Source organism: Mesocricetus auratus, unplaced genomic scaffold (assembly GCF_017639785.1).
Source record: "Mesocricetus auratus isolate SY011 unplaced genomic scaffold, BCM_Maur_2.0 Super-Scaffold_100691, whole genome shotgun sequence".
Lineage (NCBI taxonomy): Eukaryota > Metazoa > Chordata > Mammalia > Rodentia > Cricetidae > Mesocricetus > Mesocricetus auratus.
The window spans coordinates 60,014,377-60,026,401 of record NW_024429267.1 but is presented as its reverse complement, the minus strand read 5'-3'; the positions used below and the strand labels follow the sequence as shown (position 1 = coordinate 60,026,401).

The following is a 12,025-nucleotide window of genomic DNA, read 5'->3' as shown; positions in this document are numbered from 1 at the left end:
AGACAGAGAGATGAGGCTGGTCCAGGTCTACCTGCAGAACCGCCATACTGACCAGCAGACAAGAACCAAAAGCCCGCACCCCACTCACTCACACACATGGTGACTGTGAGCAGAGCAACCACATATCTGGCCCTGGGAAAAACACTCCCATTCAAGTCCTGCCCAGGCCTTTCGCTGCAAGAGGCTTGAAGCTTCACCTCTCACCCCTGAAACTCAAAGTCACAGCATTTCCTTTCTGTGAGAGCAGTTGTGAACAACCCACCCTGATTCACCCTGCACACATGGTAACTCCCACATATGAGGGCTGCCTTCTGCCCACAGCCGCTTTCAAGTCTCTAAGCCGGCAGAAGCAGTTGAAAGAGGAAGAAAAAAGAATAACAGCAGATCAATTCTGGTGGGGACCCCATCACCCCACCACGGGCAATTCCACAAGTATCTCACTTACCAAAGTAATCAGCTTTGGGGTGAGCGTCCATTTCTTGCTCCAGACGCTGGGTAAGGGCTTCTAATTTCAACTCCGCAGTGGAGGGTCCAAGCTCAGGACCTGGTGCCGGGGTCTGGCAGGGCAACCTCACCTTGGTGGGGGTGGAGCTCTCTGGGAGCGCTGGTCCCAGGCTACTGTCGGTGGACCAGAGGGGAGGACCCTCTTTGCAAGATAACTCAGATGGAGTGGACATCACCGGATGGATAAGGCTAGTGGGGCTGGGCTTGGGACCAGTGCCAGAGTCCACGGATGCAGGCTTAGGACCCAGCCCGGGGGTCATACCTGGCTGGGTAGTGTCCTTGTCAGTTGTTGAGGATAATGGAGCAGAAACAGAGAGGTAAGACTTGGGCCCATCCTGGAGCCAAGGCTGAGCGTCCACAGTGGGTTTGAGGACCCTGTCTGAAGCCTCACATCCCAGACCTGAATCTCTTCTCGGACAAGCTCCTTGGCTGGTGCTGTTAGGGACCGGAGGTGCAGAAACAGTTGTGCTCCTGGGTTGAGCTGGGGTCCCATTCTTCAAGCCCAGAGAGGAAAAGCCGGGGTTCACGCGCTGAGAGGAGGCAGTAGACCAAAGGCCTGTTGGCTTCACATTTCTATGGCCACTAATGCCACTCTCAAAAGGCTGGTAAGGGTAATGGTCCCCGCAGGAGCTGGGCAATGGGGAATCGCTCCCTGGGCAACCAGGCCACCCACTCCTTACACTCGGATTCATGCTGGGGGACACCTCTGGTTTATCACCCCACTGTGGGCTTGCCAAAGAGAAATTGTCATAATAGTCTCCATGAGTGAGGCAGGAAGGGTCTTCACAGGGACCCAGACCGTGTAAAGCAGGCCTCTGGGAACTCACGGGTGCCTCCCTGGAACCACAGTTCTGATTGCCAGGCCTCTGCTCCTGAGATGGGTATGAGGGCTGCACACCCACAGTGGTGGTAGCTAATCCAGGTGCCATTGTTGGCGCAGCCAGAGGGGGCTTGGCGGCACCATCTGCTGTGGTCAGCTTGCTGCTCACACCCTGACGGCTCCCACCGTTGACAGGGCTTCTGCCCGCCCTAGACAGGGCCTCGTCTTGTAGGAGCTGCTGCTGCTGTTGCTGCTGCTGCTGCTGCTGCTGCTGCTGCTGCTGGAGGTGGATTTTGGCCATCTTCGTCGCGAACACCCTTCGAGTTTCCTCAAATTCAGGGTTGTTGCTGACACCCTTGTCCACCCGGAAGAGTCCATCCTTGGAGGCCTCGTACATGTTCAGGTCCTCGATGAACTTGCTGGCCTCCAGGCCCAGGTCGTCATATTTATCCATGTTGCAGATCAGCGTCCGGGGCCTAGCTCCGGTACAAGGTGTGCTTGGGGTGGGGAGATCTGGGTGCCAGCCGAGGTTCAGGTCCAGCCCAAAGCGGATAAAGATTCCCACCTGCCCAGCCAGAAGGTCATGACTCCAAAACTTACGGTCCAACCAAAGCTGAGGCCTTCAGGCCAGCGGGGCTAAGTTTACTTCCAGACTTCTTTCCCCTGGGGAGCGTCCACGTGGGGGCAGAGCAGCCTTCAGCTGCGCCGAGACTGCTTTGAAAAGTTCTCTTTTCTAAGAAATAAAACCAAAAACAAGACGGAAGAAGACGTTGAATGTAAACAGAAAAAAGCAAACCCACATCCAGGCCGGGCAACCGAACTTGCAAACCCACGGGGCAGCGGCTGGCCCAAGGCAGGCGGGCGGGCGGGTCCCGCCGAGCTCACTGCAGCCGCGGCGCGCGGCCCATTGTCCGATGGCGGCGGCCGGCGGCGGGACGCGGAAGTGAGCGCGGGCAGTCAGTCCCCGGAGTTGTTAGCAGGTCCTCTGCGCCCGCCCCGGGACGCGCAGGGGCGCCGGCGGAGGCTCGGAGGGCGGGACGGCGCGGGGCGCGGGGCGCGGGGCGCGGGCGCCCCCTGCAGGCCTGTGGAGCGCGCGCCGAGCCTTGGGTCCCGCGCTGGGCCCCGAGAGGGACCGGCCGCTCGCACCGTGCTTTCGCGCAGACTGTTTAGAGCTCGCCCGAGAGCCAGGGATGAGCCTAGCCTCCCGGCCGGCCTCTCATGCCTGTGCCCCCACGGGCTCCACCCCTGGCGGCGCTGGGGGAGTATCCAGGGAGGAGACAAGTGTGCTGGAGTCGCCGGTGCCTGGAGTTCGGTGTCCAGGCCCCTGGCTGCCCGAGGCCACCGCTTCTCCAGAGAACCCGACGCCAGACTTGTCTCAGGAGCGAGCGCGGCTGCTAACCTAGGATGTTGTGGCTGGTCCTCTTTGACAGAGACGAGAGTCCCCGTGGTCTGCACAGTCAGCAAAGCATAGGAGGCCCAGATCCAAAGAAAGAAAAACGGGGGGGGGGGGGAGGGAGGGCGTAGTGTTGTCCATAAAGTGATGGCTTGGAGCACACTTGTGTTGGACATCCTACGCTACACATGCCCAGAGAGGCTTGTCGTCTATTTGGAGACTCTTGAACCTCACTCAAGCTGGTCCAGGGTGCCAGGTTTTGCTTTTCTTTTCTGCTCTCCCTCCCTCCGCCCCCATGGTACAGGATACCCTCCCTGCACATCTCCCAGCCACAGTGAGCTAAAGCAAATCCAAGGACTGTCGCTCGTGAAGTTCTATCCTCAAGACTTACTTAGGATTTAGAAAACGTGGCTTCGCTTCTGGCCGCCCTGCCTACCCTCCTGATTTGGGGTCTTCCCTGAGCTCTCTGGCCGATGGAACTTCCTAGTGCCCACCTTCCTTCCCAGGTGAAATCACCTCCCCATAAAGTTACCTCCCCCCCCCCACACACACACACCTCACAACCCCTTTATTTCGTGCTTGGTTTTTGAACGCCATTTAAATCAAGGATATGCTAAAGTCGCTAACCTGTAGGCTTCTCCCCTCCTACTCTAAATATCTCCAGATCACTTATACTACTTAATGAGATGTGAATGTTATGTAAATAGTCGTTGGCTTGTTTTTGTTTTGTTTTGTTTCCCCCAGGAATCATAACAAGGAAATGAAATCTGTATGTTTAAAGCGGACACATTTTTTTTCTTTTCAGAGCATTTCCCACCCTTGTTGGTCAGATGCTGAGCTTAGACGTGAAGGGTCAACTCCAACTGTTTATTCATCTGTATGCCCTTTTTGTTTGCCAGAGGCTCAGGTATCCACTTCATCCCACCATATCTGTATACGCTCAGGGTTTGGTTGAACATGCATGTCTTGGTGAATCTCTATGGGATTGTGACAAGGAGCAAGTAATATAATATATATGAAAGTGCTTTATAATCTGTAAACACAAAGAATGGTTCACTGACCTGAAGACTCTGAATGTTCAGGATGTTTGTTGAAAATGAAGAGTCCCAGGTTCCAGCCCCAACCTATTGACCCCAAATCTGCATTTTAGCACCATTTCTGGGGGTGGGAAGACTATCTGAGTACAAACACACACACACACACACACACACAAAGATGAGTACTGCTATAAAGCACTGTACCAGAATTAGGTTTTAAAGATTTATTTTAGTTTTTAAACTATGTGTGTGTGAGAGATAGAGGAAGGGGGAGGAAGGGAAGGAGGGAGGGAGAGAGGGAAGGAGGGAGGGAGAGAGGGAGGGAGGGAGAGAGAGAGAGATGAGTAAAGATATCCTTGGAGGTCAGAGAGGGGACCAGAAGCCCCAGTGCTGGAGTAATGGTGGTCAAATGGCACCCTGTGTAAGAACTGGGCATTGAACTCCACTCCTGTGCATGAACAATATGTGCTTTAACTGCTGAGCCATCGCTCTTGCCCAGAATTAAATAGTTTTATTTTAAAGGAATCTCCCTTTTGGGACTTACAACCCAGTGGCAGAACACCTGCTGGGCATACACGAGGACCTGGATTCCATCCCAAAAACAACAACAAAAGTAATATCAGCAGCTTATGAAGATGGCATCTCTATACACCATCAAGTATGTGATTCTTAGAAGTACTGGAAATGGGCTGGAGAGGTGGGTCAGTAGTTAAGAGCACTAGCCGCTATTCCAGAGGACTTGTGTTTTATTCCCGCTACTCACACGGTGGCTCACAACTGTCTTCAACACCCTGGCCTCTCTAGACGCTGCATGCATGTGACACGCAGACATACTGTAAGCAAAACACCCACGAGCAATACCCCAAACAGTCAGGAAGCTATGAATGTTTCACTGTTGCTGTTCAGTGCTGAAGAGACTAAGATTATTCCAGTGCTGCCCACGACATTTAGAATACCAGCCACAGTTATTTAATGTAGGCCTGTTTTGTCTGATTCCTGTATTTGAAAACATCTGTTGACTAGTCTCCCAAAGGACGTGTTCAGGTCTAGTGAGATGGTTCAGTGGATGGCTGCCCAGCCTGATGACTTGGATTTGATTTCCAGAACCTGCATAATAGAAACAACTCCTACAACACACACACACACACACACGTTAAGTGAAGGGACGAATAAATGGATGACTGACAAGTGGATGTTCTTAAAAGATGTTCATTCTTGCCTATCGGTTGTGGTGGTTTAATCCCAGATACTCAATAGAGTAAGTCAGGAGACTCCTGCCTGGGCTACAACATGAGTGCAAGGCTAGCACTGGAGATGTATCTCAATGGGAGATCATTTGCCTAGCATAAGAAAGGCCCTGAGTTTGTTCTTCGGTACCACAAACATTAGAAACTGAAAACATATTGGAGGTATGAGTAGGGCCTGTGGAGAGAGCATTGCTAATGTGGGAGGAAGAAGAGTGTGTGGAGTGACGTCTGCAGAGACGGGGCTTGACCTTCAATGCACTCTTGTGCGTGGTAACAGAGAGGAAGGATTTGAGTAACTGGTGGATCAGTAAGGACAATGATACTGAGATTTTATTAATAGAATGAAAGCCATTCTAATGGCCTGGATTTTTTTTTCAGTGAAATAGGAAGTGAGTGGGTAGCTGAAATCAGTGAAGTGCCTGCTGGACACTGGCCATTTTGTGGAGTAGGAGCATGAGTGACACGGGACAGGAAAGTCCTCTGAGCTGCCCAGCCCCAGTCTGTGCATAAAGTTCACCAAAGTGAGCGTGGCAGTTTGAATGTAATTGGTCCCCCATAAGCTCATAGGGAGTGGCACTATTAGGAGGTGTGGCTTTGTTGACGTGGGTATGGCCGTATTGAAGGAAGTGTGTCACTGTGGGGGTGGGCTTTGAGGGATGCCCATGCTCAGGACATTGCACAGTGTCTCAATTGGCTTCCTGTTGCCCACAAGGTGTAGGAGTCTCAGCTACTCCTCCAGTAATACGTCTGCCAGCACGCTGTCATGCTCCCATCATGATAATAATGAACTGAACCTCTGAAACTGTAAGTGAGCTATCCCAATTAAATGTTTTCTTTGTAAGAGTGGTCGTGGTCTCTCTTCATAGCAATATAAAAACTCTAAGACAGTGAGTTCACTAAGGTAACTTGTGTCTCTCCAGTTCAAGTCCACCTGAGCAGATGTAGGTATTGAGCAGAAGAGTTGGGTATAATCAGTGCCAGTTTTGGCCAGCTAGGAACAGTGTACCAAGAGTAGGCATTTACCTAGAAATCCCTCCCCAAGATACTCAACTCCCAGGTCCCACTCAAGCCCATTTCTGGGGGGAGCCCCTCCCAACACCATTTCTCCCGACACACAGGGAACGTCCTCCCTGTTGAGTGTTTCCATCAGCCTCTTCATTACAGTGCAAGCCTTGCCAGACCATGGGTCTTTGACTATTTGCTTCATTGCTGCAACCCAGGACCTCAGAATAGTGCTTGACACACGACAGTTACTCAAAAAAGGTGAAAAAATAGGTACTCATAGTAGAAAATAGGATCACAGGTGTTGACACTTGCAGGTAGAAAAAATTAGTTGGTGACTCAACCTTTAGAAACAAACAGACAAGTGGAAGCCATATTGTTATCTTTATAGTCACATGTGTCTCTGCAATACCTCTGTAAATCTTAACTGGTCATCTTGTAACCAGACATTTGATCCAAAGAGTATTTCATGAATTCTAGTAATGCATACTTTAGTTAGGAGTGTGACTTTCAGCCAGATATGATGATCTATGCCTGCAATCCCAGAAACTGGGAGGCAGAACAGGAAGATTAGGAGTTGAAGGTCCATCCCCTACTACTAATAGCATTTGAGTCCTACCTGGGCTACTACATGAGACTTCATCTTACAAAACAAAGCAACAACCAAAAAAGAAAGGGTAAGAAATAGTATGGTTTCATATAGGTGTGTGTGTGTGTGTGTGTGTGTGTGTAAGCGCGTGCGTATTTAAATTCATAAACTACATTTAGAAATATCTGTTTGCAAACTGAGTATGAGAGCTTGCATATGTAATTTCAGCACTCATGAGGCTGAATTTGAGGCTAGCATGAACTGCATAGTGAGTTCCAAGTCAGTCAGGACTATGGAGTGAGCCAGTCTCAAAAACATAGAGGCTTAGGATGTAGTTCAGTGGCATGGATGATTCTTGATTTGAGCCCTACACTTGAAAAACAACATTTACACGCAGACATGTATGTTTTTAACATAGGCATGTGTAAATAACTATAGACTTAAGGGCGTCTGAAAACTCCTGTCTCGTAGCCTCTAGGCAGGTCACTGTGTTCATGGAGCGACCAGACCTATGAGGCAAAGATCCACTGGCTTGAATAGAGCCCTGCTTACTTTGCAGTGAACTAAAAGGGCCTTTCTGTGGCTTTTGCTTGGCTATAGGAAATATCCCTGTGCACAATGCCGTATGTGTCCCAAAGTATGTTCCACTGCAGGGGCAGCTCTGAATGGAATCTTTATACTTCAGCTGAGGAGATGGATGAAGAATTAGCCATTAAGGTTTCTTTGAGCTCTTTCCATCCTACTGGTGCCCAGAGCGGGCCAGGAAGTGCTGGCTGCTCCAAATCCGCTTCCTGAACCTAAGGCCTCTCTGGCCCCAAGCCTCCCTGAGGAACAGCTCCATGAATGGAGACAAGCGGCTGCCTTGAAGGCCCTTTCCTGCTGCCTGTAATGAGGCTTTGTTTCATCATTCTCTGCCCTGGAATGCTGCCAGGTCAGACCCAGAATTTAGGATTGTGACCTTGTTCTATGTGTGTGTGTGTGTGCGCGTGCGTGCGTGCGTGCGTGCGTGTGTGTGTGTGTGTGTGTGTGTGTGTGTGTGTGTGTGTGTCCAATGCCAGGCCAGCAAAACTCTACTCCTATCTAGTCCTGCAGCACACAGACTGGCTAAAGCCATGTGCCTTGCCACACATGGTCACAGCGGTGAGAATGTCCAACACCCACCGATCGGCCCTACTGAAGCTGCAGGTGTTGACTAAGACACAGTGAGCAGGCTCTGAGTTGGCCTGAGGCTCAGGCTTTCTCTTTCTTTTTTAGAATAACACCCACCATGGCTGGAGAGCTGATTCAGTTGTCATGAGGACCCGATTTTCCAACCCCAAACCCAAGTTAAAAAGCCAGGCATGGTGGTGCATACTTGTGGTCCCAACCGTGAGGCAGTAGATCCCTGAGGCTATGGCCACCCAGGATAGCCTGCTTGATGAGCTCCAGGTCATTGAAAGACTGACTCAAAAAGCGAGGTAGATGGCTCGTAAGCCTGGCCTCTGGCCTCTATACCCACGTGCGCATATGAACACACAAAATACTAACACACCGGTATGACTTCAAATTCAAAAGGTACAAATGAGCACTCAGTGGCAAGGACGTCCTCTCCACTCCAAGCCAAGCCAACAGTGCCCTCTTCAGAACCAGGCACAAACACCTTCCCAAAGTATGTGGAGACATGTTCATCCTTTAAAAAAAAGTTTTACAGACATGTTCATCAAGTTTTATACATTCCCTGCTTCTGGCATTTTGCAGTGTATAATAATTTTAAAAATCTCACATCTCCCCATGTGCAGCTGGTATTTCTCTCCTTGGTTGACTCAGGAATCCACCAGCAGTCTCTTCCTCATAGACACGGGTGGGTGATTTACAATGCAATCTTCTGGCAAGGCTTATGTCAACTAGGCACAAGCTACAGTCATCTGAAAAGAGGGGACCTCAATTGAGAAAATGTCTCCATAAGACCCAGATGTAGGACATTTTCTTTCTTTTACTTCCTCCCTCCCTCCCTCCTTCCTTCCCTCCCTTCTTTTTTTTTTTTTTTTTTTTTTTTTGGTTTTTCAAGGCAGGGTAGGCATAGGGAAGGGCCCAGCCGCTGTGGATAGTGTTATTCTTAGACTGGTGGTCCTAGGTTCTATAATGAAGCTGGAGCTAACGCAGAAGCCATGAAGGGGTGCTGTCTACTGGCTTACCTAGCGTAGCTGCTCCTGCCTCCAGGTTCCTGCCCTGTTAGAGTTCCTGTTCTGACATCCTCCAGTGACAGACTATGATGTGAAAGTGTAAGCCAAATAAATCCTTTCCTCCTCAACTTGCTTTTGGTCATGCTGTTTCCTCACAGTGATAGTAACTCTAACTAAGACACCCTGTACAAAGCCAAGCCAGGCTATCAACGGGATAGACACCCATGATTAGGCATGCAGACAGCATTCAATAGCTTTACAGTTTTTTACTTTATAGTGGGTTTATAGGGGTATTAAATACATTTTCAACTTCTGATACTTTCCACACATCGTGGCTTTGTTGGGAACATAATCCCATCGCTGGCAAAGGATTGCTAAGTTCTCAGCAACTCTGTGACGCATCAGGAAGGACTTAGAATCTTCCTGAACACATAGGTCTTCTTTGTTTTCCCTCAGAACACCCTAATCATGATCCGTGTAAGAACCATGGATCTTAACTGCTAACAGGCCACTGGCACCTACTGTACTCCAACAAGTCCAGCCCAGAACCTCATGGCCTGCTTCTTTAATAAGGAAAAGGCGTTGGAGAGAAAAGGAGCTTGCCCAAGTCCACAGCCTGAAGTGGTGGATCTGGGACTTAAATCCTGTTAGGCTGGTTCTTTGCTACCCTATCTCTCAAAATGTAATAATCTAAGTAGCTGTGTGGTTATGGAAGCCCACCTCTGCCACACACACACACACACACACACACCTTTCCAGCTTTTCAAAGGCCACCCAATTCCCCTTGACCTAAGTGCCTCCTGGGTCCTCTCTAACTGACCTTCACTCCAGTCGACTGGCTGCTTCCTTTCCATGGCCTGCACCTAACAGAGAACTGATATAGCTGAAGTAAGGTAGGTCTGGGACCGACAGAACCACTGGCCCACCACAGGTCCTGGTTCCACTGTGGGATGAGTGACTGCTGTGTCTGGACCTATAACAAGAATCTGGGGTCTGCTGCTAGCTGCTTTACCAGAAACAGGGGGTGGGGAGAGGCAGGAATTAGTAAGAGGAATGGACAAACAGAAATGTTACAATTTATGGAAAAGGAGTAAAAGCCAACAGACCAGTTGTGAGACAATAATACTTCATAATCTCCCGGGAGACAGGAGTCTCTTTAGTTCCTCCGCTGGAGCCAGAGTTAAAGGCTTTCTGTCAGCATAGGAATTCCTGGGAAATTTTAATTCTTTAGGGTCCTTGCTACACTATTATAGACCTGTCCCTAGAGCTGTGCTGAGTTAGCACTTTTGGGTGCTCCTAACCAGGGTATACAACTGGCTCCTGCAGAGAGCTACAAGATGCCTGTTGCCCACAGCAGCTTTGACCTGGGAGTTCTGAAACAGAAGTCTAGGTTCACTGGCTGGCCTAGACCTCAGAGATCCTCCTGAGTGTTAGAACAACAGGTGTGAACCACCACACCCGGCCTCTGATACAACTTTTCTTATAGAAAGTTCCAGGTAAATTATGAAAGAGATCTGGAGAGATGGCTCAGTGGTTAAGAACACAGATTGCTCTTACACAGGACCCTGGTTGAATTCCCAGCATCCCCAAGGTGACTCACAACCATCTCTAAATCCAGTTTCAGGGGATCCAATGTCCTCTTCAGACTTCCATGGGCACAGGCAAAATACCCATACATGAAGAATTATGGAAGGTCTACAGTGAGTTCCAGGACAGTCAAGGATACAAAGAGAGACTCTGATGGAACATTATCCCACATCAAAAGACTATCTCAAAAATAAAATAATAATAATAATTATTATTAAAGGTAAACCAAAACAGTGAATCTTACTTAATTCCAGGACTTAGGAGGTGAAACAGAAGGAAAGGAAGAGGAGATCAGGGTGGGACACACATGAAACCATCTGAGGGGTGGGGGAGAGAGGAGAGGTTCTTGTTACATATGAGAAATAATTCAGAATTGAGACAAATCGTGGGGAGTTTTATTACAGAACAAAAGTACCCACTCAAGACACTTTTCAAGAGAAGATCACCTGGGAGAAAATTGTTTAGGAGTCTAAAAAAAAGAAGACAAGAAATTCCAGGAGAGGATCTGGGCTACCTGGAATGACATTTTACTGCGTTTTCCTGTTTTGTACAGTTTTGTGGGTGTGTTATGGTGTCAGGTCCATGTACGTGATGAGAGCAGGCAATTCTGCAAGGCGGATGTGGAATGCCACTGTGATAAACCAAATGACAGTTGTTGGTCTTCTGGGTTGGACATGTTGGTCCTAGCTGGTCTTGGATGGTCTTATTTTCCTGCCGTCCTGTCAGCTGTATGGGTACCAAAAAGTCAAGCTGCTGTGCAGTGTGACTTGTCCCCTGTGGGCTGAGGTCTAGCTTGCCTCGGAGAGAATGTCATTGTCTCTCGCTTGCATTCGAGGTGATGCTCGGGAAAGGAGGAGTGTAGCTTCAAACTAAGGAGGACACCAGCTGGTCAGAAAGCACTACTTGCTGGTGGCTCACCACACCCTGGCTTGCACTCATGGCTTCTAGAAGTATGAGAGGACGGCTGTTTTTTTGTTTAAATCACCTCATCTGTGGTACTCTTTCAAGGCAGCCTTAGAAAAAAGAATACATAATCCCAGCACAGGATTGGTTCATGGCTGGTTTTAGCTTTTGCCAATCTCAGTGTGAACACTCAGAGCCCCAGAAGGAGAACTGGGAACAGGACAGCATTTCACTTTCAAGCACTTATCCGTCATCTCCTCAGGGCTGCGTCTGCCACCAGAGCAAGGCAGATCACTGCTGCCCCATGGCATACCCGGATAACAGAAGCAGATGCACATAAAACTGCTGAGTGGACCAAGTGTCACTCTCTTGGCTGTGTCAAGGAAGAAAGGCCACACTTCTCAGGGACAGCAGGCAGGACAAGCAAGCCGTGGCTGAGGTCGTACGGCTGAGGAAGAACTCTGTGGTGGTGATATTTAAACCTGGAGCATGCTAGAGGCCAACAAGGAGGAGCCAAGGCGTGTGGGAGTGGTGTTAGCACATATGTGCACCTGTGGTGGGGGTTTTCCAGGTTCTTGTGTAACCAGATAAAAGATTATACAACGACATAACTACAACAGAAACAGAGCTACTTCCAGGGAGGCACAGGCTGGAGCAGAGAGTTAGCAGCTCAGACAGCCCCACTGAACACTTGGGTTCTCATGTATTAGAACATGTGACTCGGTTCATACGTACAGTGTGGGCTTCTCCTTGGATGCTGTATCTGTGCATGTTATTGTAC

The 12,025-nt window shown here is 49.4% G+C and overlaps 1 protein-coding gene and 1 long non-coding RNA gene across 2 annotated transcripts in view; both read right to left on the bottom strand.

The window, feature by feature from the left end:
- The window catches only part of Limd1 (LIM domain containing 1), a 44,644-nt gene extending 42,304 nt beyond the window's left edge, over positions 1–2,340 (bottom strand). The window contains exon 1 of the mRNA XM_005082287.4: positions 446–2,340. Coding sequence (XP_005082344.1) covers positions 446–1,778 — 1,333 coding nt within the window. The 5' untranslated portion in view covers positions 1,779–2,340. The remainder of the gene's footprint in view (positions 1–445) is intronic.
- A 5,788-nt stretch (positions 2,341–8,128) lies between these two features.
- LOC121137538 lies at positions 8,129–10,312 on the bottom strand. The gene is made up of 2 exons (XR_005874815.1): positions 9,575–10,312; positions 8,129–8,496 (listed from the first exon to the last, which is right to left on the bottom strand). It is a non-coding gene; the product is annotated as an uncharacterized LOC121137538 (long non-coding RNA).
- Between the last annotated feature and the right edge of the window lie 1,713 nt (positions 10,313–12,025).